General features: G+C 42.2%; 1 protein-coding gene across 8 annotated transcripts in view; it reads left to right on the top strand.

Moving 5' to 3' along the window:
• The window catches only part of FGGY (FGGY carbohydrate kinase domain containing), a 134,531-nt gene that overhangs the window by 106,530 nt on the left and 4,088 nt on the right, over nt 1-23,913 (top strand). For all 8 annotated transcript variants that reach the window (XM_064665081.1, XM_064665085.1, XM_064665079.1 and 5 more), the window contains one exon: nt 23,220-23,281. In XM_064665081.1, coding sequence (XP_064521151.1) covers nt 23,220-23,281 — 62 coding nt within the window. The remainder of the gene's footprint in view (nt 1-23,219; nt 23,282-23,913) is intronic.

Below are 23,913 nucleotides of genomic sequence, written 5' to 3'. Positions count from 1 at the left end.
CTCCTCTAATAGATGGTTTGTGCTTAATTACTGTCCTTCTCAAAGCTCTTTGTTTGCTCAGTCTAATAGTAAAGGAGAAAATTGTGGGGTTTTTTCGGTAACCTCTCTCCTTATGTATATGGTTTTTTGAAGGGGATTTTTTACTGTAGCTTTCCCAGTCACTGGTCACATTTCTCAGAATGATTTTTGGACATTTCCACTCAATGTCAAGATCAAAATGCTTAAAAGCTCTCTGGTTTTTATGGGTTGGCTGTTCTCCATTTTCTAAAACTCAAGCCTTTTTTAGGACAGCTTGGAAGTAGCACCCAAAGCCAGGATCCCTCAAAATCACTCCTGATAATCTTAGTCCAGCTCTACCATGCTCTGCTGACTGAAAGACTGGCTGCTGAACAGTGAGTCCCACTAGTGATGCTGAACCTGATGCTTTGGGGATGAAATGTGCACCATGAGCTGACCTGCTCATATTGACTGGAACTCTAAAGAGCTCTTCCTTTGATATCCCTAAATAAGTTTATTCTCACAAAGACACAAGCACTGATGTACCTCCCATCTCTTTTCCCTTTCCATACCACAGCAGCAACTGTTCTCAGGATGCAGCATTTTATTCTAATTCTTAATTTTCATATATTTTTCTTCATATTTTGAGTGATTTGGGTAAATGTTTTCATGCTTTCTGCTGACCACATCTGTATTACCATCAAAATTCGCAGTGTGCTGAGCCTTTACAAAGAAGCATTGGAAATGAAGGTCATTGTAAAATTTGTAACCATACAAGTTAATTTGCAAGCTCCTAGTGTGGATTTAAAAGTTCAAGCCCCTTGAAGCTGCAATTTCATCTTTAGGTAATTCTATCAAGGGAAGATTTATAACCTCCATCTCTCAGGCCTGGTCACCATATGTTGTTGCTTCAAAGAATGTTGACTTCCCTATTTTCCTCTCCATTTACTCTCCCTGCATTTTTCTCCTCTGTGGTAAAACAATTGGTCTATCCAAAAAGAAAAAAGAACATGCAGTGTGGTGAGTTCTTCCCCATTTCGTCTCTCCATTATTTAGTTTCTAGAAACTCTGGAAAGAGGAGAAAATAAACTGAATTTCTTCTTGGTTCATCTTTTAATTTGTCCAAATGTTACACCCTTTTTCTGTGAGTGGTTTTGTGGTGCCCATGAGCTCTAACACAGCCTGGTTGTGTCCCAGCAGACAGTGCTGTGTAAAATCCTGTGAAAGAAAGATTTTTGAAATACAGACTCTATTTTGGGGATTTGGATTTTTGAAATATGCTACATTGAATGAACTAACCCTCACATTGCTGCTTAGATAGGTCAGTTTATTGGTTCTGGCCATTCCTTTCATGCTGAGCAGCAGGATCCTGGTTTTCTATGGGATTGTTTCTATAGTAAAAATATAGTTTCCGGTTTAGCAAGCCAGCAATTCCTTCTCAGAGAAAATGTTCAATAAATAAATGTCAAAGTTTCCAGTATATCCTCGTTACTCTGCCTCACTCGTTCATAATTGAAAATGGGAAGAAGGTGCTGTTTGACTTGGCAGTTATCCAGCTCTTTTTTTTTTGAATAGCCCACTCTTTGGGACAAAGCTGTACACAAGGGAACAGGATTATTGCCTTATAAAACCCTGCAGCCCACTGACTATTCCTTAATTGCATATTAAAGCAATTAATAAAATTACCTGTATGAAACCAGATTACCAGATTTATTTTGGGTATTCTGCATTCATGTGGGACATTGTTACTGGCCAGTATGGGAGAGAAGAAACTCTGATTTTCTATAATGCATATTGTCGGTATCTCCCTGTAATCAGCTTTCTGTAATCATTTTTCGTGTCAAACATTGAGCTAGAATTGAGAGTCCTCATGATTACAAGATTTTTCAGGTACAAATTGACTTTTAAGAGAGGTTTAGTCTTTTCTTTGTTAGTTTTAGTTGTTGTACAAGTTGCTGGTATACTCTGCAAAAGGATAGGAAAAAGCATTTGAATTATTTTTATCAAGCAGATTGGAGGTATCTAAAAATGAGCTGGATTCTATAGAAAGAAGTGTTAGGTAATTATCTAATGTGGATTAGCTGAATTATTTAGCAGCAGTAGCAGTTGAGCAGGTGAAGTACCCTGTGGGCACAATCTGCATCCCTGGAAGCAGCCCTAGGAGCTGTGTGGATCGGGATCACCTGGCTCCTGTGTCCATAACTCTGGACTATATTGCAGGTGGGGGTTGAAGTTACGGTGGTGCAGGGGACATGATTCACTTACAACTCCACTAAAGGAGCTCAGAAGAGTTTTGTTTGTGCACTGGGGGTTTTGCTTAATTTAATGGACATCTCCTCTCAATTGTCTTGGGATGTTGTTGGGTGGTAAAGCATAAAATCAAATAACCAACCCCACAGATAATACAGGTTTTATAAAGATCAGCCAGGAAGAACATCTGATACACAGCTTATTCGCCTTTTAACAATTAAAATGTTACAGACTGTTATGAATGTAAAGAAGTTCCTCAGTACTACAGTTACTCCACAACCTTGGTAATGGACCAACTGGCAATGGGGAATAAACAGCATTTCATAAGAACACCCATAAATAGTCCTGGGACATATTCAACACTTCTGCTGACAGAACTGGAGGGGATTAGGCCATTTCCATTTCTGAATCAGGCAGTTTCTGGAGTAATTTTGTGCCATTTATTTCAATGGACGTACTTCAGTTGATGATCTGATCCTCTATTCCTCTTCCAAAGCATTACCTGTCAGGTCATGGCTTGAAATTAATACAAGCCTCTTGTTGATTTCCATATTTTCAAAAGGAAGAACCAAGTAAGAGATCAGGGAGGGGATAGTTTTTTCCTTAGAAATGGTAATAACATGGGAAATCAAAAGAGGAAGTAAAATGACTTCTCCCTGTTGAGTTAGGGAATGTTGCCTTCCCTCATCTCATTAAAAATTTAAAGCACTCTTGTTTTTGAACAGGGTGAATTAGTAATTAAGTGCTGTAATCAACTTGTGTAAACATAATATTGAAGGAGAACAGCAAATTAATCATTTCGTTGGCTTGCCTTCCCCAATTAATGCACCTTTTAGTAAAGGCCTTCCTGCCGTGTTGGGATGGTTTTTTTCTCCTGTTCCCTTAATCAGAAGAGTTATGAAAGGCAGAGGAAGGAGATGGTTGTTCTTAGGCACCGTGGTGTACACGAGGAGTGTCCTAAGGTGCTGTGATCTTCCCTTGCTTTTCTTCAAAAACTCCAAATCTGGGCATGTAGAGTTTGAGCCCAAGGTTTAGTGGAGATAAAAGTGGAGTGATTTGGGGGAAAAAACCAAAAGCAAACAAAAAAAAAAACCTTAAAAAAACCCAAAAAAGCTCTTGCTTTCCTATGTAGTGTATTGGCTGGTATAGCCTCTTCATCTAAGTGATTTCGAGAACCAAACTGTTTTCCCTGTAAGATGTTGGATGGCTGTGGAGAACATTTACAGCTCACCGGGCCTGACTCAAGGCTGTGACTCGGCAGTAGCAGAACTCCATCCCTTTACCTCTTTCCTTGGTGTTTTGACACTGAAATACGTCTTTCCTTAATCGAAAGTGGGTTTTTTTCCCTGTGTAATAAAGTTTGATTCAGTATGGCATGCATGAAACCACTAAGATACTGGCAATGCCTCTGGCTTTTGTATAGAGTCAGCTGCCTTCTTACCAGAAATCTTTAGAGAAATATAGATGAGGGAGAAAAATGAAAAGGCAGTGATTTGATGGCCACTGGCCAGTTCCTTGTGGCCTAGAGTTTATGGTACAAAGAGTGCCTTTTTAGTTAGCATATTTTTGCCTTACTGTCAGAAGTCTTTGCAGTGAGGGTAAAAAGCAGATGAATCACAACTACTCTTTTGCCCTATGGTTGATCCTTCTGCATTAAAGCTGAGAAATATAAATGCTGGTTTGTCTCTGGCAAGCACAGGGTGAGCTTTCAATCAGTTTGAGAATGTGTTTTGTTTTTTTTTTCACTTTTCAAACCACAATAAATATATAGAAACCTTTCTACTTTCTTTCAGCTGACTCCAGTGGACAGTATTTCCATGTGGTTGGAGATCCTCTCTTGGTGGGAGTTAAATCACACATACAAGCACCACCACTTAGAGTCACACAGCTGAGATGTGGCTGGAGCTGATCACACGATGCTTTCACAAAAGTGCTTAGAAAAGTACCCTCTGTCTTGTTGCTGTTTACTGACATGTGATACTGGTTGACATCTGTTGCCCTTCTCATTTGAGGTCTGTTTGCTTTACTAACTTTAACATTTCCACATTGCTGTGCTGCTGAAGTGCAGATACACAAATCTCCTTGCAGTCCCCAAGGTCCTTTTATGAGAAGCAGAGCTGCCACCATTTGATATCATCCTGCTGGCTGCCTTTTATATTGGAGTGGAGAGAAATAATTCTGTGGCTGTGAAATGTTCTTGGTGGAGTGCAATGTCTAGTGCTATATGTTGTCATACATTTGATGTATGATCAGATCAATACATGCTGTACAGTAGCATTTACATCATTGTCACAGCACATGATTTGTGGTCGGTTTATATCACTTGAAATTATTACAGGTAAAAACTTGTCTAAGAAAATGTCGAAGTTTGTCACAGCAGGTCATATAGCTACTGAAATGACAGATGATCTTAGTCCATAATCCTAATGCAGAATTCTCAGTTAATGTAAATCAGCATTGCTCCAGGATTTCAGAGGAGTGACACCAGTTTACTCCAGTGCCCTGATCCAGTCAAGCACTCAGGTACCTCATCTGACTTTAGGCAAGAAGCTCAGTTGAAGATAAGCAGGACTGCCCATGTGCTGAAATACTTTACTGGATTAGAGCCCAAGCAGGAATCTGACACAGTTCACTGGAGATGACACATCTTGAAATGATAAGAGTGATTAGAGCTCTTGCAATTGGTTTTTGTTATTACCCCTTCAGGAACAAGTTGTGGATGCTATGTAATGAGGTACAAAGGTGTTGTCTTTTGTTAAGTGGTATGCTTTTGTGGAAACCCAGCATGCCTGAATTTTAAATGTCATCCAGTACATAGATTTGTGTTCTGTTCAGATTTGGAATTTCTCAGTAACTGTTTAATGACGAGGAAAGGCAGCTGCAGTGGGTCAGTGTAATGTGTCAGCTCTAACTGCCCATTTACATTAGCTGAGTATTTGTTCAAACACAGGAGGTAACAACCTCAGAAATCCAGTGCTTAGAGATGGGGCCATATTATTTTTCCGGAAGTAGGTGGTTTAATTAAAATGAAATCAAACATGGCCTTTCATTTGGGCATTGGCAGAAAGAGACAGAGCTCTGTGTGTCGGGACATCAGTTTGACTTACCTGGTTATTAATTCTGGCTGAAAGTGGTGATAAAGGTTTTATTGCCTATTTCACACGTTTACAAGGATGGACTAAAAGGTAATGAAGACCTCCCAAAGGGAAGCATGATGAAAGAAATCTGTTTAATCTCTGTGCTGAAGGTGTAGCCAGCTTTGTGCACTGGCACAGAACTTCACCTGAGTTCTGGATCTTGCAGGCACACCCCAATTACTCTATTAGAAACAACCACGTGTATGTCAATATAATCTGCTCTGTCTATGGGATTAACACATTGTCATGTCTTTTAGCTTTTTAAAAACTCACATCAGCTGATGTTGGCAAAGAATAACATGTAGTGTTTTGTTAATCTGCAGAAGTTGAGACTCTTACTAAACCAGTGGTATTCTTCTCTTCTGTCAGTAAGCCCAAGACCTGGCAAGCAGGAGACAAAATGCTGCCTGGAATAGTTCAGGTTCTGCTGCTATGTATTTTTGTAACAAACCATGAAATGACCACAGTGCAGTTTGTCTAAGGAGATGTACACTTAGTTGATTTTTTTTTTCAAGAAGAAAAATCTTGTAGCAGTTTAATAATATCACAATTTACAGATTTTCCAGCTTGCTGACCTTGTCTTTTCTTGAGGAAAACCATAAATATGAGGAAACCATAAATGTGTCTTTATAGTAGATAGTTACTTTCTTTAAAATGTACTGTGATCCTTCTCCTTTCTATTTTAAGGACAGATTTTACCCACGTACTCAAGAGACATGGCTGAAGTCATTCAGACCTTGGACTCCCCTTCTGTCCAGGCCATTTAAGCAGGGAAAAGTGTGATAGCAATATTTTATAGGCAGGATGAGTACAAAGGAGGATACCATGGATCCTTTGTAACTGTCAGTAGCCAAGAAGGTCCTTTTCAGAGCGTGTCTTGCTTAAATGATGTTTGGGATGTCAAATGAGTTACAGTCTCACTGCCCTCATCTCTTCAGTAGCTGAGCAGAACAACCTTCAAGTTATGCACTGGAGAATTGGAAACTCAATCTGGCTACATTGTGAGATTAATTTTCCATCTGGGATTTGCACTCTTGCAGTGTCAGCGCAGGGATCAGACTGTTCCGTGGTGAAGCACAGGCGTGTGGAGTCACAGCACTGTCTGAAATGCTTGAGGGTTCTTCACAATAAAGTTTCTGAAGGACATTATGATCACTTAGTCGTGGGATTTAATGCCTGCCAGTAACTCGAACCACTAGAACATACTTTTTCTACCCTATATTTGAAAAGGTTTTATGTTTTACATATATGAGATTGTTCTTTCTCCTAAAGATGTCTAGAGGGTTTTGTTCCTCAAAATTCACCCTATCTGTATAGTTTAACTAGACCATTTACTGTCTAGGAGTTTCCAGTGCATTTCATTTTGTTGTGGTTAACAGTGAAGACATTTTCCTTTATTCCCTTTCATATAATCATGGATCTGAAATGGGGAAGGAGAGATCCCATAACATTTATTAGGTTTTTTAGAAGGCAGTTACTTTGTTAGCATATTGGCTTTCCTCAGAATTGGAATCCAATTCTCATTTTTCCTTTCTCTGTTCTGTCCTGTGTTCTTGTTTCCTTGGTTTCTTAGATTAGACGTATAACAACCATTCCCAGCCCCTTCTTTCTTGTTTTGAAGCAACTTTTCACACCTCCTGTATGTAAATATTTCTTGAAACTGGACAATGAGATGTAGAGAGAATCCATATGAAATTCCTTCATGACTCTGTTTTGTTTTTATTGGGACAAGTGTCCATGTAATGAGTAGCAAAACCATAATTGTCACTCTGAGGGAAGTATAGGCAGAAAGGCTGACCACCAAGTGGGCACGGAAAAGCCTAAGTTGCAAATTTTTGCACAGAGATATTCTTCCAGATGAGGGTTGAAAAACACTGGAAGAACACAAATAAGGAGAATTTCTGTGCTCATTTCTTGCTGTGCCTTATAAACATGTATAAGCAGCAAAAGTGAGTTGGGTTGTCATCTTAAGAATGATTTATAGGGCATGTACTCAATGTGTAGCACTCCTGGAGCTGCATTCCCCTGAGCATTACTAACCCTCAGCACATAAATACATCCTGACCCATGTTGGGCCTGTTTATGTGAGCCCCTGCTGCCTTCTGCACTGCCTCCTGATGATCCTTTACCAGGTAGAAGTCTTAGGGAGGAGCGTGGGTGTGGAAGCTCTGGTGGGAGCACATTGTTTGGGCAAGGAACAGAGGGAAGTGATGTGACAATGCTGCTCCTTGCGAAGCAGACCAGGGTGCTTGGATCTACCATGTCACTTGTTTTGGAGCTTGGGAAGCACAGGGGACCCTCAAGGGAGAACAGTCTGGAAAGTAAACCAGCTTCTAATCAGTATTTTTTCCTTTGGAGAGTCTCTGCATGATAAGAATATGTGGGAGAGAGCTCTACCCCAGAGCCCAACCTCTCCCTCCCAACACCATGGGTTGGATGATGATAACATGTCACGTTTGGAAGGTTCCTTCATTGCCCAGCCTTGTAGCACAGAACCGACTTAGACGTCTTGGATACATTTGGCAAAATATTGCTGAGTCTAGTACCCTTGTGTCAGACTCCTTTTGCTTTCAAAATGTCTGGTAGGACTTGATTTTTGTCTAATTTTCCCAGATTTGTGTCTTTGTATCTGTTGCTGTGAAATCACACGTTTCTGTTAACTTGAAGAAATTCAGGCATTGAGTCCTGTATCTTTAGACAGAGTGAAGCAGCTTGGGTGTCTTCCAGCAGATAAATGGGATATGTGTTAGTCTCTAGGTTGGGAGCTGGCACTTACTTTAGGTGTAGGAGGTGAGTAATGGCCCTAAAGATGCTAAGCTGTGTGAAAACCTTCTGATAAATGGGGTCTTTTCGTGATGAGCTATCCTCACGTTCCTGGACTGGTTGGCATAAAAGCTTTGAATATACAAGCACATTACTCATTATTTACTGGTCGTGGTTGTAAGGTTGTTTAATTTTGCAATAGTCCCATCTAAGGGATGATTCTTGCATTGCATGAAAGGAAGTCTAAGCAAAATCCACTTTTTTATTTACTTTGTATAACTTTGCCCCTGTAGATATTCAGCACACATGCCATAAGACACAAAATGCCAAACTTGGGGCTTGCTGGACGTGGAAATTCCACTCATCCCAAAAGAGAACCAGGCATAAAAAGAGAAAAAAAGAAAGAAGATAAGTTGGAGGAGAATGTGGCTTTTCTCTTTTGGCTCTATATCCCATATATTTCCACCGTCTCCCTCTCCCTGCTCCTGCTCTGATGTTGTTTATTCTTTCCTCTTGTATTCTTGCCTTCTTGTTTGTACTTCTCTTTTGTTTAATAATTTGTTTTTTTCTTCTTTTATCAACTGTTGATTTCTCTTCTCTTCTCTTCTCTTCTCTTCTCTTCTCTTCTCTTCTCTTCTCTTCTCTTCTCTTCTCTTCTCTTCTCTTCTCTTCTCTTCTCTTCTCTTCTCTTCTCTTCTCTTCTCTTCTCTTCTCTTCTCTTCTCTTCTCTTCTCTTCTCTTCTCTTCTCTTCTCTTCTCTTCTCTTCTCTTCTCTTCTCTTCTCTTCTCTTCTCTTCTCTTCTCTTCTCTTCTCTTCTCTTCTCTTCTCTTCTCTTCTCTTCTCTTCTCTTCTCTTCTCCTCTTTTCTCTTTTCTCTTCCATTTTCTTCCTCTTCTTTTGTTCTCTCTCTCTCTTTTCCAACTCTTTCCACATCTCAGTCCCTTACCCCTGTCCTCACATAATAAAAAGCAAGGATGAAGGGATGGTTTGTGCTGATCCCTCACCTCAGGTCCACTCTCAAGGCTTGTAGACTTCAGTAAAGCCTTGTGGCATGTCCTCTGCTTTATGGGTACAGCATTTCCACACATTTCCAGCCCTGATTGGGCCGTGCCAGTGTTCTTGGACTGGAAGAGGAGAGATTTATGATGGCACCGATCACAGAGCTAAAATAAACTGCCCTCCCTCAGCCAGAGGAATATGAGTTTGTAAATGCCAGCGTTTTATACACAAAATGAAGGGCAGGGCTGAGGGAGCCAGCTGCCTGGGGTAGCTGTGCAGGGTCTGAAAATGGCAAGTCTCTAAAAGCAAAGAGCCAGAAGAAGTCATTTATGTTAAAACAAACTCTGTCATGAGTCATTTGACTTCTTTTTCTCTTACACACATAGTTTATGTCTCAGGCCTTCTAAGGCCCGAGTAACATCTGATACTCCTTAGCCTGAGCCGGCTCTAATAGGAGTGGGATCCTGCTTCCACTTACATTTGCCACTTAGAACTCTATTTAATTTGAGTCTTGTGTTTACAGGCTGTAACTATTACTTATTTGTCATTTTTATGGTAATAAAAAGATTGTTTGTCTGCGATTCAGTCCCAGCCATGCTGTTGAATAGGTCTGTGTCCTCAGCAGCAGCAGAGAAAAAGTGGTGCAAGCGGGGCTTTTACTTTTTGCCTCATTCATTTTTCTCCTGTGGCTCCAGTTGAGCAGGTCAGCAGGCAAGAGGGGGAATGCAGGTCCTTGCCATCCCTCCCAATCACTGTCTCTGTCTAATGATACCAGCAGAGCATCACTCCACATTTCTCACACTGTTTGCAATGAGCTGCAGGTGATTTTTCTTCCCTTCTCCTTTAAAAGAACCAACCCCAAAGTGTACACTGTTTGAAAAATACAGCTTTGCCTCTTTTACCATTTTTATTTTATTTTTCATCCTCTCCCTTTGTCTCCTCCCTTTTCCTCCCAGGTTTTTGTTTAAATATTTTTACCATGTGGTTCAGGTGCAAAAAAAATAGTTAATTGCAGCTATAAAATATGAAAGGTCTATGAATTCTTCAAGTCTTGTTCCCTGCTTGTGCCAAAGCCTATGGAGATCTGAAAGGGGAAAATGAAACACAGCCAAAGAGCAAAAAAAGCTTTGTCCCAATCCAGGGTTTACAGGGAAAGGATTCAAACCCCTCATCCAGCTTCTCTGGTCAAGGATAACCCTCAGACCCCCTGCTAAAAGTGGCTGCACCTTAATTAAGAGCATGACTCTTGTTCCCTCTAGTGGCTAATTACACAGCATCTCCCTCACACCAGCATGTCATTCCCCTGCCTTTCCACTTCCCTGCCCAATTTTCCTCCCATCCACAATTTTTTGATGTATTTTGTAACTGTCTCAATTTCTCTGAATGATGGTGTTTGCCATTCTTTGGAGTGTAACTTTAGAAAGCAGGGAACCCTCCTATGGATAGATGCTACCTTATATCTGCAACACAGCAGTAGGATTTCAGGGTGGAGAGGTTTTTGCCCATATTCCACCCATGCTGGATTTTTTATAGCATTAGTAGTAAGGGTTAAGGAAGAAGTGATTTTCTTGGTTTATCAGCATCCCTGTTCCTATTGTAACTCCTTGAGTATGAACAGATATGAATGCCCAGAACTACTAGACACCTCAAATCACAGGCTTGTTTAATGTCCTGGAGATAAGGACTGAATTGCCTGGCTTTCCAGATCAAACAAATACCCAGTAAAATGTAGTGGCTTATTTCTTAGTGACACAGGAAAAAAAAATCTGTATTTGCCAAAGTAGTTCTTATTGACAGCCTGGTAATGGGAGACACTCTGTGCTAGTTCAAATCTAACATAAACTACTGCAGCATAGCTAAGTTATTCTGAGTTTACCTCAGTATAAATAAAAGCAGAATTTGGCAATGAGAAAACAATATGTTACCTAACTCGAGAGTCAGAGTAAGTAGTTTTTATTCACAATTCAAGCACTGATTCTGTCTATGTCTTTGGGCAAGTTGTTTAGCTTTGCTCTTAATCCATCTGATTTGTGAAGCAGATTTAGTGATGTTTAAGTACCTCAGAGGTGGAGTTTATAGTTACACTAAAGGTGATAGAATGAAAAGTGCAAGGAAAATCTATGATGATGTTAATGGTGTTGCTCTGGGGGATTGAAATAAATCAGAATGGAAAGGCTGGAGACTGACAACACTGTTACACATAATTGGAACATCTTTTGACTTCAAATCTCACTTTAGAACGGCAGTTTTATTATTTGTGATAATTTACATGGCTATGAATATAATATGAAAGATGGCCTATGTAGTATGGCATGGCTCTGATTTTTATATCAATTTTTAGTATTTACAGCATTCAGGACTTTTAAAGGTTGTGTTATACATCTGCACCGAAATGCTCAATGTGAAAAATGCACTTTATATGCAGAATTCTTGTTTTTTGAAAATATTTGGGCAGGAATGGTTGACCACATCCTTTAAAGCACAAATTCACCCATGGTTTGTATTGGCAATTCCTTAGGAACAACAAAGGCTAATTCCAGAGCAGCATTTTCATTCCCAGGCCTGTAGTTTTAGACATCTCATGCCTTGTCCAGCATGTAACCAAGGGACTGGGTGCTCTTTTTGCTCAAGTATGGAGCCTTCTAAACTGCAGTTATAGACATTTTTGGAGACTTCTGAAAATCAATTGTTATCCTTTTTTGACTGCAGTGGGACCAGCATTACCAGAAACAACAGATGCATATTGCTTTGCTGAGCATTCTCCAATTTGCATCTGAAATTTGTTTGTGACAGGCTGGTAACCAGGGAGTGTAATCTAAAACATTCAGCAGGATAAGACCTCCTTGTTAGAACTGTATCCTTTTTCTTGTATGTCTGGGTTATATTCTTTTAAATTAAGTTACTGAGCTGTAGAGTGACCCACATTCCTTCTATTCCTGTAAAAATGACTGACAGCTTTCCAGTTGCACATGGTCCTGCTGTTTGTTGGGAGAGGAGGGCACAGAATGGAATCCTACCAAATTTTTTACATATTATATATAAAGATTGTTGAGCATGAGAAAATGGCTACTTATCAAGGCTTTAGTTAGATCTGTTGCTGAACCAGTCTAATCTTATATAGATCTTCACTGATTATTCCAATACCAATAACCAAGCCAGAGCAGAACAATGGTTAAGTGTGTTTAGAAAGGTGTACTGTAAAATTAAGACTTTCATCAGATAAAAGTAATTTAATAGATTTCCCCCCACCCTAGACTTGTCACAGATGAAGAAATACCTTTGAACAAAAAGTAGCTTTTTTTTTTCAGATTTGCTCCATTAAGCAATTTCCAAGGTACGGAATTGCCGCTAATGGAAAAGCAAAACAAATCTGGGATTTTAAGTGATTAGGCTGTACAAAAGGAGCATTCATCTTGAAATGACAGATAAGTGCTAAGGACAGGATTGAAAACTGAAAATATGTTAGCACTTTAAGCGAGAGCACAGCTCCAGCACTTGTGAGACTCATCAGCTGCTGTAAACAATATGGATCTTTGAGATGATCTCTGCCGAGATCTCAGCACATTAGATAATGATGGAGTTGTTCATTTTTGCTTCTTCTGTTTTGCTTTTTTTTTTGCTTTCAGAAAGTACTTTCTGCAAAGAATAGGCCCATGATGGTGCCAGCACACACTTATCTCTCTCCACGAGCAGAGGCTGCAGAGTCCCCGTGGGGAGCAAAGAACAACCCGCAGAGCCAGGCTCTGCCTTTCCCAATTTATGCACGGGTGAGGAACAGTATGTGCAGCTGCACTGCAACTTTCCTTGCAGGGCTGTGCCTCTACCCACGGCTGGGAAAGGCTCTTTGAGGTCACCCAGCCTCAGTTCACAGTCAGGACACTTCAAGTGTGATTTTAAAAGGCAAGTGTTCAGGTGGTGGCAGCAGCTTCCCTTGTGGAGTGTTGCGAAGGGTTAACAGTGACTGAGCTGTAACAGTGGAGGGTTTCATGTTGTGAAAGCTGCATACAAGAGAAATTAATTTGAAACCAATAAATCCCCTTTGCAAAGGACACTATAAAAAGCTGGCATACCATGATAGCTCCAAACACTCACTGACCTCGCTGAGGTTCTGTTCAGTGACCTACCAGTGAAAAGCTCCATGAGCCATTTGAGTCTCTGCTATTCATCTCTTTTCCCAGCTTGCTGTCTTTAAATAAAAGGACAGATCCTCAGCAGCAGGAATTGGCTCAATTCTTAGGATCAGCTGAATTGTGAAGCACAAAGTGTTTTTACTTCAGTTGTGTCCCACATTGGCCAGGTTTTCCTCCTGAGTGATATTAGTCTAGTGGTGTTATTGATTGCCATGGAATACATGAGAAACTGAGGTGCAGAAGGCTTGTGTGACTTGTCCAGGGTTAAAATTCAGGAGCCAATGAATCCAGCTGCCCTCCTTACAGTCACAGAAGTTGTGCTGGGAAGAGTTTTCCCCCATAAGCACTTCAGGAGCAGTGAGATTTCTCACTGAAGTGACTGAAAGGGCAAGGTTTGCTTGGAAACAGGAGCCACACAGTGCAGCTCACTGGGGATTCTTAAAAACTGGGAAATAGGATGGGACAACAAAGTAAAAGTAGGAATGGTGACTGGCTGGGTGTTGCGAGAACATCCCTCTGGAAGGATTCTGTGCTGTTCCCTGGCAGTTCTGGGTAGCAGGTTTGGATTTGCTCATTAAGAGAGATTTTGCAATATTACTGTCATCAAAGGCTCTTCTATGGCTCTGGAGCAGGTGGGAATTTATAGCCCTTGGGTTTGGCTTTGTGTAGAAAAATGTCAGATACCCAGAGTTGTAATAAGGGTAACTGGAAATTTATCAGCAAGAATAGTTTATTTCAAATTAATTTGTTCAAGGTGGTGCCTACAGGTTTTCTGTGCAATAAATGTGATTGCAGTGCACAGACAGGTTTGCATATAGAGAGGCTCCTGCTGACAGAGAAGTTTTAATTATAAAGAAAACTGTATTTACCATTTCCCAATGGTCTGTAAGAGATACAAGCCAAAGTTTTTAGGTGTGAGGGGAGCAGAACACCAATTCTGATGTGACTGTTACAGTTTCTCATAAATCTCCCTGAATTCTGTGTCCACAGAATCCTACAGGGCAAGTTGAGAGTCTCCCTTGCTGCTGTTAGAGCACATTTTGCAACAGACTGGCCATCCCATCTGTCAGACCAGGCTTCCCAGGTGTTTAAGGAATCAAGAGCTTCCTGAAATTGTTTAGCAATATGTATCCAGCATTAAAGTGCTTTTTTAGAAACAGCACTCTTCTTAGAGGACAGTTCTAGTGACAGAAGAGCAAATGAGAGCAGTAGCTTCTGATCCCTGGCTGCCTCTGATTTCCAGCCCTGAAGAAGAAAGGGTGTTCAGTTTTTAACAGAAAAAATATCATCAGCTGGTCATAGAATCATAGAATGGTTTGGGTTGGAAGAGACCTTTAAAGGTCATCACCCGCTGCCATGATGAGTGTGCCTTGCTTCAGCCTCACTTACTTTAGTCACTTGTAACCTCTAATTTGGGAAAGAAAAATACTTTCTGGAGCAGTTTGCTACAAAAGGTTGCTGACCCTTTCTCTGTAGCAATTGTGGCAAGGAAAGCAAATGCCTTGTGCCATGGACAACTGCCTTCTCTAGGCTTTGCTTCACAATAAAATACCAGTTTTCTCCTAAATTAAACTTCAGGTTTTTGTTGGACATAGAATATCTGTAAGGTTCCTAGAAATGCTTTCTTCATATTTTAATGAAGTTTTACCCACTGTTCAACATCTCAACCTTTCGTATACAGTAGTGAAAGACTTTTTTTCTAAAGGTCTCTCATTTTTTATGAGCCCCTGTCCAGGGTGATTTCCCAAATGCAGTCCAGATTGGGCAAAATTTAAGCATATTTCTGAGGTACAGTTTTTTTAATAGTAAACCACGTATCAGATTAAATACATAAAAAATAATCCCAAATGAAAACTCACAGCAGGGATTTCCCTCATTAACCTTAGGTAGACACTGGAGCACAGCAAAGAGTGTTTTTGAAAGATGAGGGGAAAGGGAAAGTCTCCTCAGCTAGAGCTGGAAACAGGGAAAAAATAATTAGAGTGAAATGTTGCAAATAATTTTGTTTTTGTGATGGAGTAACCCTAAAGCAAAGTATAGGGAGAAGTTGGTTTTATGACAAAATCCCTGCTAGATACCCCAAAAATGCTCAAACCCACCGAGTGGGGAAATGAACAGAGAGACGGATTAATTAGATCGAAAAAATGTTTTGACAGCATAAGTGAACATATGGAAAGAATTGAGAGAACCCGATCCAGGTCCCCATGTGTAAATGATGCCTTAGCCATAGCTCATAAAGCAAATACAGATGCAAAAAAAAAAAAAAAAAAAAAAGAAAAAAAAGCCCCTTTCCTATCCCCTCCCCCCAGTAAAATAAAAGTTTGAACTTGGTGACTAAAGGCTAGGAAAGCTGTATGTTCAGTGTGAACGTGGAAAGAAATCAGCTGAATAAATCTGAATTTTGCACCCTGAAGGAAGTGGTGCAGTTCACCTAAATATTGTGTCAAGTCACAGCCAGACATCAGGATATCTTGATCCTCAGCTTCTCTGTTTTATCCTTCCATGTCCAAATCATGGAATCACGGAATGGTTTGAGCAGGGACACCTTTCACTAGACCAGGTTGCTCCAAGCCCCGTCCAACCTGGCCTTGAAGACTTGCAGGGACAGAACGCCCTGTGCCAGGGCCTCACCACCTCACAGGGAGAACTGCTTTGTTTTGTTGTGCATGTCTGTGGAACCACACACCCGCCCTGCCTGCCCCAAAGGTTCTACCATCTAAAACTGAGAGTGAAAGCACTGGGACAGGTGCTGTAAGCTGAGGCTGTAAGGAGAAGGGAGCCAGAGAAGCAAAACCACTTGTTGCAGGTTGTGCAGAGGAGCAGCGTGCCAGGATTAGTTTACTCCATCCCCAGAAGTTGGGAGAAGGCTGTTATAGGAGTACCCTGCACTGGGAGCTGATGGAGGAATCTCGTGACTCCCAGGTGAGCTTGTGTCCTGTTAAACACAGCTGCCTGTCAGCATAACATTGCCAAGCCCAAAGAGTGGGTTAAATCGATATATTTTCATGTGGTTTATACGGACAAACCTCAGTCTACTCTGACAGCTATGCTGTGTGTGGTTAACGAGTTTATTCCACCTCAGAAGGGGGTGAGGGAAGTGTGCTGTCTGTGCCAGGTGGTGCTGGAGTCAGGAGCCTGTGCCAGCTGTGGCATTGCCACCCACAGCGTGGGACCGGCAAAGAGGCCCCAGGATCTCCACACACAGACGCTGGGGAGTGAACACTCACTTCGTGGATAAGCTGTACAAGCTCATGTCAGGGTAAGAACAGCTAAACCCTGCCCCAGCCTGCTTGAATGTTGCCCCCAGACTGTTGATTCATGGTACCCAGTGCCAGCAATCTGTGAGGCTGAAACAGGAGCTGAACACTTGGGCTCTTTCCATTGCCTGGGTAAGCCGAAACCCTTGCTAAGCCGTCAAGTTGGCGTCCAGGCAGCTTTGGGCACTGAGAGGTGCCAGCAACGGAGCCCTCACAAAGCAAACTACTTAATTATTTGATAGTCAAAGGCAACTTGGGGGAGGGCAGAGGCAAATCAACAACTAACCAACCTATATTTAGTAGCAGTGTGGCTGGAGCTTAGACCCAAAGATAGTTTCCAGCTGATAGATGATGTGGCAATCATAGCTGATCCTCATCCCATTCTAAATTTGGGCTGTGGAATAAGTCATTAATATCATTGCTGGCATGGCCAGGCACCCTCACAGCAGCTGCCCTGCCATTGCTGCTCCTCTTAGGGCTGTGCCCGTGGCTGCCCAGCCTGGCTGGAGCTCTGTGGGGCACTCAGTGACCACAGCCTGTCTGGCACCCTGTAGCCACTGAGGCAGAGGCAAAGTCAGTGCTCTGGAGGTAGAAGTGGTGCTGTGACCTCACCTGCACTTGTCTCTGCTCTCAGGAGCTCTCTTCCATTTGTCCTTGTCCCTGATGCTAAGGAGTGAAAACTGTGCTCTGATGGTACAGGACAGGTTGAGTGATCTGTGCTTTAGTGAGATGTGGAAGGTGCAGTAGGGCAAGAACTCCATGTACCACTCACAGTGCAAAATTAGGGACAAAGCAAACTGGGGAAACAGGGCACAGCCTATTTCAGAGAGAGGAATTACTGAAAAATCACTGAAAATTAAAAGAGTAAATTACATGTACCAAATAACTCAGGGAATTTGTTGAAACTTTATGGATCCTGATTCAGTGTTTGAACCAGAAAACCACCTTGTCTCAGTACTGAGGATCCATCCAGTTGGCCTCTGTCAACTCAGGTTGAATGGTTGAAAGATAGAATAATGTTGGGTTTCTTCTAAGCTACCTACCTGATTCCCTTCCACAACAGTAACAGTTTGCAACAAACCTGTTACTGAACATGTGGATAATGAGGTTCAAAAGGCCAGTGACTTTTCCTGGAAGACAAATTCAAACTCAAGTCCTGAGCTGGTGTCCTGCTGGACCTCCATCCTTCCATCCCCTTCTCCCTCCTCCTCTGCAGTCTCACGTACACAGACACAGACAGACAGAAACACTTTTTCTCTCTGAGGTTTGATATGGACCCAGAAATCAATGTTGGATCAGAGCAAAAGGAAAATACAAGCTTGTGTGAAATTTTCCACCTTTTCACTAAATGAATCAAAGCCAAATTTTCACACTTTGGTCTTAGGTGTGAAATTTTTGCTCAGCTCTAATATTTATCCATAATGTGTTTTAAAACTTGGCTCGCTCCATTCAGAATACCACAGAGAATTGAGTTACAGATTCTGGGCTTTGTGCACGCTGCCAAGATCTGCCCCTATAACTCAAACAAATTTAAGGGGGGGAAAAAAAACCACTAGAAAAATATTGTATATGGTCCATCACATGCTTTCTTCATGCAGTCATATACCACTAAAAAGTAATGTTCTGCTAGGCCTGTGTTACAGAAATACATTCATGTAACTCCTGTAAGCGTAGATAAGATGGATTTTGCATCTCTAGGCTATGGAACAAGCAATCCCTAAATAAAAGCCTATAAAGAAATAGCAGCCTTACTTAAAATTCTTAGAAAAATTTAGAAGTGTTTCTTAAACATCAGCATTTCAAGAAATCTATTTATTCCTCTCAAATCCAAATATATCTGTGACTGGACTTCTTAAAATGATGCTAAAGAGCATCTGTTAGTCTGAGCTTATGTGTGTGGAATAGAGATGAGTGAGAGGGAGGTTCTTCACTGACAAAGAACAGTTAAAATTATTATATGTAACATTATTTATTGTATTTGTTGTGAGGACTAGAAGTGTAAAGAAAGTCTGTTAGTTTGAAGGTTGTTACACCTGCTGAATCCTCAAGTCAGCACAGGTCTGGTGGGAAGAATATTCCTGCATTTCAGCCTATTGTGAATAGGGCAACTTTTACATTATTTTCCTGTGCTGCTGGATCTGTGACAGGAAAGCTGTACAGGAACACTGGGCAGTCGAGACTGGCCTGAGTGGGAGCATCGTGTCCCCACAGTTTGGTGCTTTGCTGTATGTGCAGCCCGGTGCTTTCAGTCACTGAAATTGTACAGGAAAGCTTTAAATGATATGTGGGTTTTTATTGTTAATAACTATGCCAGGTAAAAATCCAAACATTTCTTGGGATTATTGAAATTACTTAAGTGAAGAGAACACATCTGGGAAATTGCACTTGTGCTGGAAATATCCATCTAACTTTGGATACAATTTTAAAGTACCTAAATAAAGCAACCCCCCAGTTTCTTAAAGGGACTGATGTTCCCAGCTCATTCATTTCAATGGCATTTTATTACTGCACATTCTTAGCCAAGACTGACATCCTTGAATCTGACTTCTCATTTAAGGGCCTGCATCCATTTATTTTCAGTAATACTCAGCCATGTAAGTCCTTGGGTCACTACTGAAAACCAAACTTGGGGACTATTCACAAATGGGCTGATCTTCCATGGCTTCCTCTGTAGTCCCAAGGAAGATGGGCTCTTCTTGTAGGATGGGCAGGATGGTGCTGGGTGCTCTGAGGCAGCTCTTGGAGGATCCCATGAGGTAAGGAATCAGAGAAGACCAGGCTCCCAGTCTAAAGCTATTCCTTGTGTGCTCCTCCTCTGGGCTCCCGTGCCAGGCTGATGGGCTTGTCCTGGTGCCTCCTGGTATGATAGAGTAACTTGCTGCACTGTGGCCACACAGGGTTAAAAACCTTTTCCTTCTCATTATTGAAGGGAAAACAGTTGAAATGTACAGCTTTTAGTTACTGTGTCAAAGTAGGGTCTCCACAGGAGACAAGGTTTTCCCTGGTTTCCAGTAGGGATTCCCTGGGAGATCCACTGCCTGTTGAGGCTCCACCCTGGATTTTTCAACTTATCCCCTGCTGGAGAGATGGTGCTGGAGAGCTGAATTCAGCCACCAGGACCAAGTGGATTTGAATGATCTTCCCAGCAGCAAAATGGCACCTTGTTCTGAAGTCTTGGTGGCCTTGGAGAGTTTGGTTCCCTGGGCCTGTTCCTTCTGTCCCGGGCAGGGTAACCCTGTTGGACTGACTCTCTGCGTGGAGAGCAGAGTGTTTACTGCCTTGTATCTGTCTCAGCGTTGACACTCCAACAAAAGGTTAGAAATCATGAATGCATCCCTTTATTCCTGCTCCACAGTGCCTCTCTTTTTTTCTGTGTAAACCCTTCACTTGCCTCTTGCCCAGCCTTTAGAAACGATGATCAAATGCGAACTTTCAGGGGTTATTTATAGCATAGCCTTTATGGAAAGAGAGAAAAGAAATGATTAAAAAGCAATTTTACAAAATATTTTGTTTTAAGAGAGAATTCATTGTGTTTTAAATCACTATATTCATTGTGCTGTCTAGACTGGCAAACAAAGAGGATAGAGTGTCATTCAAATTAAGATTGTGAAATTCTTGGTGACTGGAATTATGGATTTGGATGTCAACCCTCCAACAAACTATTTCTGAACAGCAGTATTATCACTTTGCTATATTTAAGGCTTTGTTGGAGACAGAGCAGTGCACAAGGTTGATTCGATTCAGTAATGCAATTCTAATGTTCCTTTGTTTCCCATTTCATTATGAATTCATATTTTCAATGTTCTGTTCCTCTTTGTCCCCAGAAAATTGTTGAAAAGACTCTCCTCTGGGAGTAAAGTTTTTTGTTCAAACTAACAATGACCAAACTGACTTTAAAACACAGAAAAACACACAACTGAAATGTGAATTAAGAGAGGGAATAATTTAGGATATTTTGAGCAACATAGAATGGGTGAGTTGTTGAAAATTGCTGGCTGTGTATTTTTTTGACATGTTAATTCCACATAACCGTGGTAGTTGCTGTGAGACTTTAATACTGTGGATTCTCAAGGATCTGGGTATTTTCTGTAGATTTAAAAACACAAAAGTATTTTAGCAGATAAACTGGAAACACTGTTTGGGCACCTTCCTCCTTAGCTCAAGGTGGCTGGATGAGGGGACCAGGCCCTGTTTCCTAGTTTAGGTCAGGCCTTGAGGGACCAGATTTCCTTTAGGGCCCTCTCCATGGGAGCAGTGACACCCTCTCCTGGTGCCCAACAGAGGATGGTGAATCTGTGCACAGGGGTTTCAGGGTTGGGGAGACTTCACAGGGAGTGTGGGAAGCTCTCAGCAGCCTTGTGGAGACTTGGTTTCACCCTTTGAAGACTCTACAAAGCACTTGGCCTGGAAGCTGGGCCCCAGCAGGGCAGTGGAGGCACAGGTGGGGAGGGGGGACATGTGGAGGGACCCTGAGCCGGGTGGGATTGCCGTGCAGAGCCGGGATGCCCTCAGCCTCCCATGCCTGGGGGAGCCTGTTCTCTCCTGGATCAGCCCAGGAGACCTGGGTTTGATGAGTAACAGCGTAAAAATAAAACCTGTGTGGAGATGGGTTTATCTCCAAGCTGGCTGACTGCCCAAAGCAGCAGCAAGGCTTGTGCTGCACTGGAAGGCATAAGAGGCCTCAGAGTAAAGCACAACACAAGTGTGTGGAGCACTTATGTCAGAGGCAGGACATATCCTGGCAATGGTGCTGTTTGTGTCCTGGTCTGTTAACTCTGCCCAGGCGGGCCTGAGTGTGCAGGGAGCAGGGAATGGCAAAGTCCGTCCCTCCCTTTCAGTTTGATTGGATGTTTGGACCCTTTACATGTCTTGGTTTTATTTCCATTCAGCAAGGTGACTCTTCCATTAGTGAGAGAAAGGGCTGCGAGGGGCTTTGCCTTACATTTTCTGTAAGACACAATGGAAAATCAGTATCCATTGTAACAGAGGGAATTGGCATTTACTTGTAGGCTTTTCTTCTGTGTCTTCATTCATTTTTGTTGGTATCTCTAAATCCAGCTGGCCATGTAATGGAGTTGTAAGAGACTGACTGTTGTAAACAGGGACAATGCTTAAGTGTTGTCAGCATCACCTGTTAAACGACAGGGAATAAAATGCCCGTTCCTCTTACTGGGAAGGATATCAACCTTTCCATGCCCGTATTTTAATCTGGCGGGTGTGCAGACTCTCAGTGCCAGCAGGCTCACATGTCCCATGGAAAGGAACACACTATCTCGCTGGAAGTGTTATTTCAAGGGTGTTTCTTGGGGAATCAAAGTACAATCAACCTCTGCACATAGGAAAAAGAATGGGCATATGAGAGCACAGAAATATTCCCTCCTAGCTTATCAGCAGCCCTAGCAGAGTAAAATCCTGACTGCACACACTGGCAGTCTTTTTACTTCTATAGAACCACGATTTCATCCAGTATCGACACCCTGAAGTTGACAAAAGTAGAAAGTAGGCGTTCCATGTTCTAGTGGGACATTTGGACTGGCAGGATGAAAGGACACTCCCAGAACATGCCAGGTAATACTGCAGGTTCAGTCAGGCAGAGCTTATCCTTGGAGCCTCCCTGCCTGCCCTGGGCTGTGACACTGTGCTGACGTTGCTCATCTACTTCTAAAGTTCTAGGAAATCCTTGGCTGTGAAGTGCTGGATTAGTGGAAAGCACAGATTTCACTACAGCAGATATTACAGTCTGTAAAATCATCCAACCCTTCTAAAAATGCAGCTGAAGCAGTTGGGTGGAAGGTTCTAGCAGCAGCACAGGCTGCCTGTTCTCCAGGGTCATACTGATTCTTAGGCACTACATTAGAGCAGTTTCAGGGTCGTGCTTAGAAACTATGAACATTGATTTAGTCACACACTGATTCTCGAATCCTGATATTTAATGCTTTTAACATTCTTCCATCTAAAAGCTATTGCTTTGATGCTCCTTGTGAAATCACTGAGTGCCTCCTGGCACTCCTGAGAGCTTGGTCCCCTGTGGACTTCAGTGGTTAGTATCTCCTTCCAGGAGGACTGTTCAGGAGAATCTATGGAAAATCAGAATCTCACAGAGATCAGGAGAGGAACCAAATTACTTGTTTCTCTCCCTTTCGTGACTGTCCCAGACTCCTTCTCTAGGGGGTTCTGCAAAATCTGACTTTGTTTTGGCCAAAAGCAGAGGAGGATCAGAGTTTGCCTCTTACAGAGTGTGAGGGAAGTTGTGGGCTCCAGAACAGGCCTTTCCAGGTTACCTTTAGCTTCTGGAGCACCCTCCAGTCCCCCCTTGCTGCAGGGAACTGATACTTTCAGAATACATTACAGGGTCTGATGTACAGTATCATTTTATTTGAGAAACTCCCCTCTGGGGACACAGTGTTTAACATTTCCTTTGGTTACTGTAAATAATAAAAGATAACTCTGTTCTGCCTGGGACTCCCAGTGAGAAAGAGGAACAGATTTTGGTGATGAGGGGTCTGCAGTGCTTTGTTCTCATGACTACTATATAATGGGATTGAACATATTTGCTGCCATCTGGCCCGTGCAGCCGAAACAAAATACATCACTAATGTTCCGATTGGTTTTGAAACATCTTGTTCTCGTCAAAAAGTATTTTAAACCAAAACAGGCTTTTCCAGTTTGTGTTTGTCTTTTCCTAGGAGGCCATGGCGAAAATGGGGAAAATTGGGAGAGTTGTGCAGCCCAACCACGAGCACAAAAGGTAACACTGGGATTGTTGTGTTCCCCTGGGAAAGTTGGGGTGTATCTCTTTATGTCCCTGTTCGAGGACAGTAGTGTTGAGCACCCAGATTTTTTAAGTGTCATAGTACATTATATTTTTAAGATTGTTTACATTATATTTTTAAGGATTATTTCTATTAAGTTTTAATTATTTCTGTTATATTTTTAAGGATTATATTTTAAGCGTTATTTATGTTAATTTTTTAAGGACTATAATACATTTTAAGGGTTATTTATGTTACATTTTTAAGGATTCCATATTCCATGGGCGGCGGCGCGCGGGCTCCCCCTGGCGGCGGGAGCGGGTCCGCGCGCCCTGTAACCGGGAGGGGGGACACGGCGGGACACGGGGGTCCCCTCGCCACAGGACACACATTGAGTGTCCAGGGAAGAGAACAGAGCTGGGGAAGGGTCTGGAGCACCAGGAGCGGCTGAGGGAGGTGGGAGGGCTCGGCCTGGAGAAAAGGAGGCTCAGGGGGGACTTTCTGGCTCTCTGCAACTCCCTGACAGGAGGGTGGAGTCGGGTGGGGATCGGGCTCTGCTCCCAGGGAACAAGGGACAGGACAGGGGGAAACGGCCTTAAGTTACGTCAGGGAAGACTTAGATTGATGT

The sequence above is a fragment of the Pseudopipra pipra genome, chromosome 9, assembly GCF_036250125.1.
Source record: "Pseudopipra pipra isolate bDixPip1 chromosome 9, bDixPip1.hap1, whole genome shotgun sequence".
NCBI lineage: Eukaryota > Metazoa > Chordata > Aves > Passeriformes > Pipridae > Pseudopipra > Pseudopipra pipra.
The sequence above is the reverse complement of the archived record's forward strand: the minus strand, read 5'-3'. Positions and strand labels throughout refer to the sequence as shown.